Source organism: Lupinus angustifolius, unplaced genomic scaffold, assembly GCF_001865875.1.
Source record: "Lupinus angustifolius cultivar Tanjil unplaced genomic scaffold, LupAngTanjil_v1.0 Scaffold_41_39, whole genome shotgun sequence".
Lineage (NCBI taxonomy): Eukaryota > Viridiplantae > Streptophyta > Magnoliopsida > Fabales > Fabaceae > Lupinus > Lupinus angustifolius.
The window spans coordinates 8,640-12,009 of NW_017721406.1; the positions used below are offsets into that span (position 1 = coordinate 8,640).

Genomic DNA, 3,370 nt, shown 5'->3' on the forward strand with positions numbered 1-3,370 from the left:
CCTCATCTTGCTACGTCGACGACTATCCTCTTCTCATTCCTCAACAGCTGATCAACCATTGTCCATACCTTTGTGTTCTAGTAAAGAACATTGGCGCCGTCTGTGGGAAAAACACACACCATGGTAACCACCAGAAACCGAGCTCTATCTACCAGCCAAGTCGACCCTGCCCCAAGTACTCTTCCCCCACCAAGACAACCATCCCATCAAGCCAGCTGAAGCCACCATACCACTCCAGAACAACAGCCAACCACCCAACACCTCCTCCAGATGCTGGAGCGCCAGGAGCGGCTCATCCAGCAACAAACCGACGTAATACAAGAACTCCGCCAATCCAAAATATACCCTGAAGATCACTCGGAACGCCCTGTTCACGAAAGTAACCGTGAGGAGTCAGTGAGCGAGTCCCGCCCACCATCCCAACCAACCCCGCACCATTCTTGTGGTGCTAGACATCCTTTTACACCTGCCATCATGGCTTACCCATTACCCTCCCAATTCAATCGCCCCACAAACACGGGCCAATATGATGGAACGGCGCACCCACAAGATCACCTTGACGCCTTCGAGGCTTCTATGTTATTCCATGGGGAGACCAACCCCATCATGTGCAGGGCTTTCCCCCTGACTCTTAAAAAGGCGAAAAAGGCGGCCCTCCAATGGTTCACCCGCCTGGCTCCAAACAGCATCAACAATTGGGGAACTCTCGCTTCGGCCTTCAACACAAGGTTCACGGCAAGCAAGGAGCAACCAAGGTCATCATATACGCTGTCTGGCATTCACCAGGGATCCAATGAATCCATCCGGGTATATCTGGATCGGTTTAATACCGAGGCCATGAAGGTGCGTACCATAAGCCCCAAGGTAGCAATGCATGTCCTCGTTATGGGACTTCAAGAAGGTCTTTTCCGCACAGAATTGGCCAAATACACCGACCTCACCATGGAGGACCTCTGTTCCAAGGCCCAACAATTCATCAATCTAGAAGAAACCCACCACATACACACCCATACCGAGCCCCAAACACATCACCCCTCATGGGAAACCAAACGACCAAGACCACACGACCTACCCCGCGACCTGCCCTCACTAACCAAAAAGGCCAAATACTCCACCTATACCCCCCTGAACGCCAGTCGTTCACGAATTCTGCAAGAAGTCCTCTCCACTCACCTCGTCCAACTCCCACACCTCCGCCCTACCAAGTCAGGCCCGCAAGACCGATCCAAATATTGTGACTATCACAGTATGTTCAGCCACTTGACCAATGACTGCACCCAACTCCGGGATACCATCGAAGATCTCATACAGGCTGGTCATTTACAGCGATTCATCGCAGGCCTGGAGCAACATCGACGATCACCACAACGTCGTCGACCAGAACCTCCAAGAAGGCGGTCCCCCCCACAATTTCAACAACGGCGCCCTACCCCACGACCTCAGGCGGATAGGCACCGGACAGACAACCGGAGGCCAAGGAGCCCAGTTGATATCAACACTATCTCAGGAGGTTTTGCTGTTGGGGGTACCTCTAGGACCGCCCAGAAAAAATATGTACGGGAGGTTATGCACGTCGCTGCCAGAAATTCCCAATAGAGGCTGAACTACAGATCCGCTCCCCCCATTACTTTCGACGACCGTGATTACGAAGGTGTCGTCCAAGGGCATGATGACCCCCTCGTCATCACCGCCAAACTCAACAACAAAAAGGTTAGTCGCCTGTTCATTGATCAGGGTAGCTCGGCTGACGTTATTTTTCAGGATCTATTTGAAAAAATGGAGCTCCGGGACCGCGACCTCCTACCTTATGATGGACAGCTGGTCGGGTTTTCCGGTCAGGGAATCACCCCCAGGCTGACGTTATTTTTCAGGATCTATTTGAAAAAATGGAGCTCCGGAACCGCGACCTCCTACCTTATGATGGACAGCTGGTCGGGTTTTCCGGTCAAGGAATCACTCCCAGGGGATATGTAGAGATTTGGCTCACAATCGGCGACCACCCCATGAGTAGGACTGTCCAAACAAAGTTCTTGGTCATCTAGTGCGATTCAGCATACAACGCCATAATCGGCAGGCCAACTTTGAACACGCTTGGAGCAATCGTCTCTACGCCCCATCTATGCATGAAGTTCCTCTCGATCAGCCTCCAAGTCTGCACAGTAAAAGGAGACCAGCACTCGGCTCGCAGTTGCTACCAGATGAGCCTTCGCCCCCACTTCAACAAACAACACACCCCCTCTCCAAAAGACCTCGGGGCATGCACATGGTAGAATTGGACGCCCGAGCAGATGAAGGAGACTTTCGACCACAACCAGAAGGGGAAAAACAACTCTACAGTTGGGCCAATCCCCAGGACAGGTAGTGTACCTTGGCAGTTCCCTCCCGCCAAGCCAAAGGTTGCGGCTGGAGACATCGTTGAAGGCAAACCAGGACCTCTTCGCCTGGTCAGCGACATATATGACTGGTATAGACCCTTCATTTGCCTGCCATCGACTGACAACAAAACAAGGTGCTAAACCGGTGGCGCAAAGAAGGCGAAAAATGGGGGCGGACAGGACAAAAGAAGTCGCTTTGAAAGTGGCCGAGTTGCTAGAGGCGGGTTTCATCCGCGAAGTCACCTACACCACGTGGTCGGCAAATGTTGTGTTGGTGAAGAAACCATCAGGGAAGTGGCGGATGTGCGTGGACTACACGGATCTCAATAAGGTATGCCCTAAAGACCTTCCAATCTCATACAACAATTGTCAGAACCAATCAGCCAATCAGGCAAATTTTGCATAAGCCAGAGTTGGATGGGCGGATGATCACATGGTCAATAGAGCTCTCTCAATTTGACATCTGTTTTGAACCTCGCACGGCCATCAAGAGCCAGGTCCTATCTGACTTCGTGGCTGAGCTGGCCGCTCCAGAGGGCGATCCGGAACAGGTATGGACTATCTTCGTCGATGGATCTTCTAACCTGAGAGGCAGCGGGGCTGGGATTCTACTGGAAGATGGACAAGGAGTAACCATTAAACATTCCCTCACTTTCACATTTCCAACATCCAACAATCAGGCAGAGTATGAGGCTTGCATCGCCGGACTACAGCTAGCAAAAGAAGTGGGCGCCCATAAGGTAATAATTTGCAGGGATTCTCAATTAGTTGTGTCTCAAATTACAGTGCGTATAAAACCAAGAACACCCTCCTCGGGAAGTATCTGCTCAAAGTGAAAGAGCTCATGGCCGACTTCGATGAAGCGACCATTCAGCATGTGCCCCGTGAAAGCAACGCCTGAGCAGATATCTTGTCCAAACTCACCAGTACCAAATGCCTCGGGAACAATCGGTCCGTCGTCTAGGGAACAGTCTACCACCCAAGTGTCATGACGG

The 3,370-nt window shown here is 51.8% G+C and overlaps 1 protein-coding gene across 1 annotated transcript; it reads left to right on the forward strand.

Moving 5' to 3' along the window:
* The first annotated feature begins 270 nt into the window (after positions 1-270).
* Positions 271-1,596, forward strand: LOC109338767. The gene has a single exon (XM_019576073.1). The coding sequence runs from the start codon at positions 271-273 to the stop codon at positions 1,594-1,596; it is 1,326 nt and encodes a 441-aa protein (XP_019431618.1).
* Positions 1,597-3,370: the final 1,774 nt, after the last annotated feature.

What these genes read in the sequence shown, in the direction of transcription:
- LOC109338767 (XM_019576073.1), top strand. Translation starts at nt 271, where the DNA reads ATGCTGGAGCGCCAGGAGCGGCTCATCCAGCAACAAACCGACGTAATA.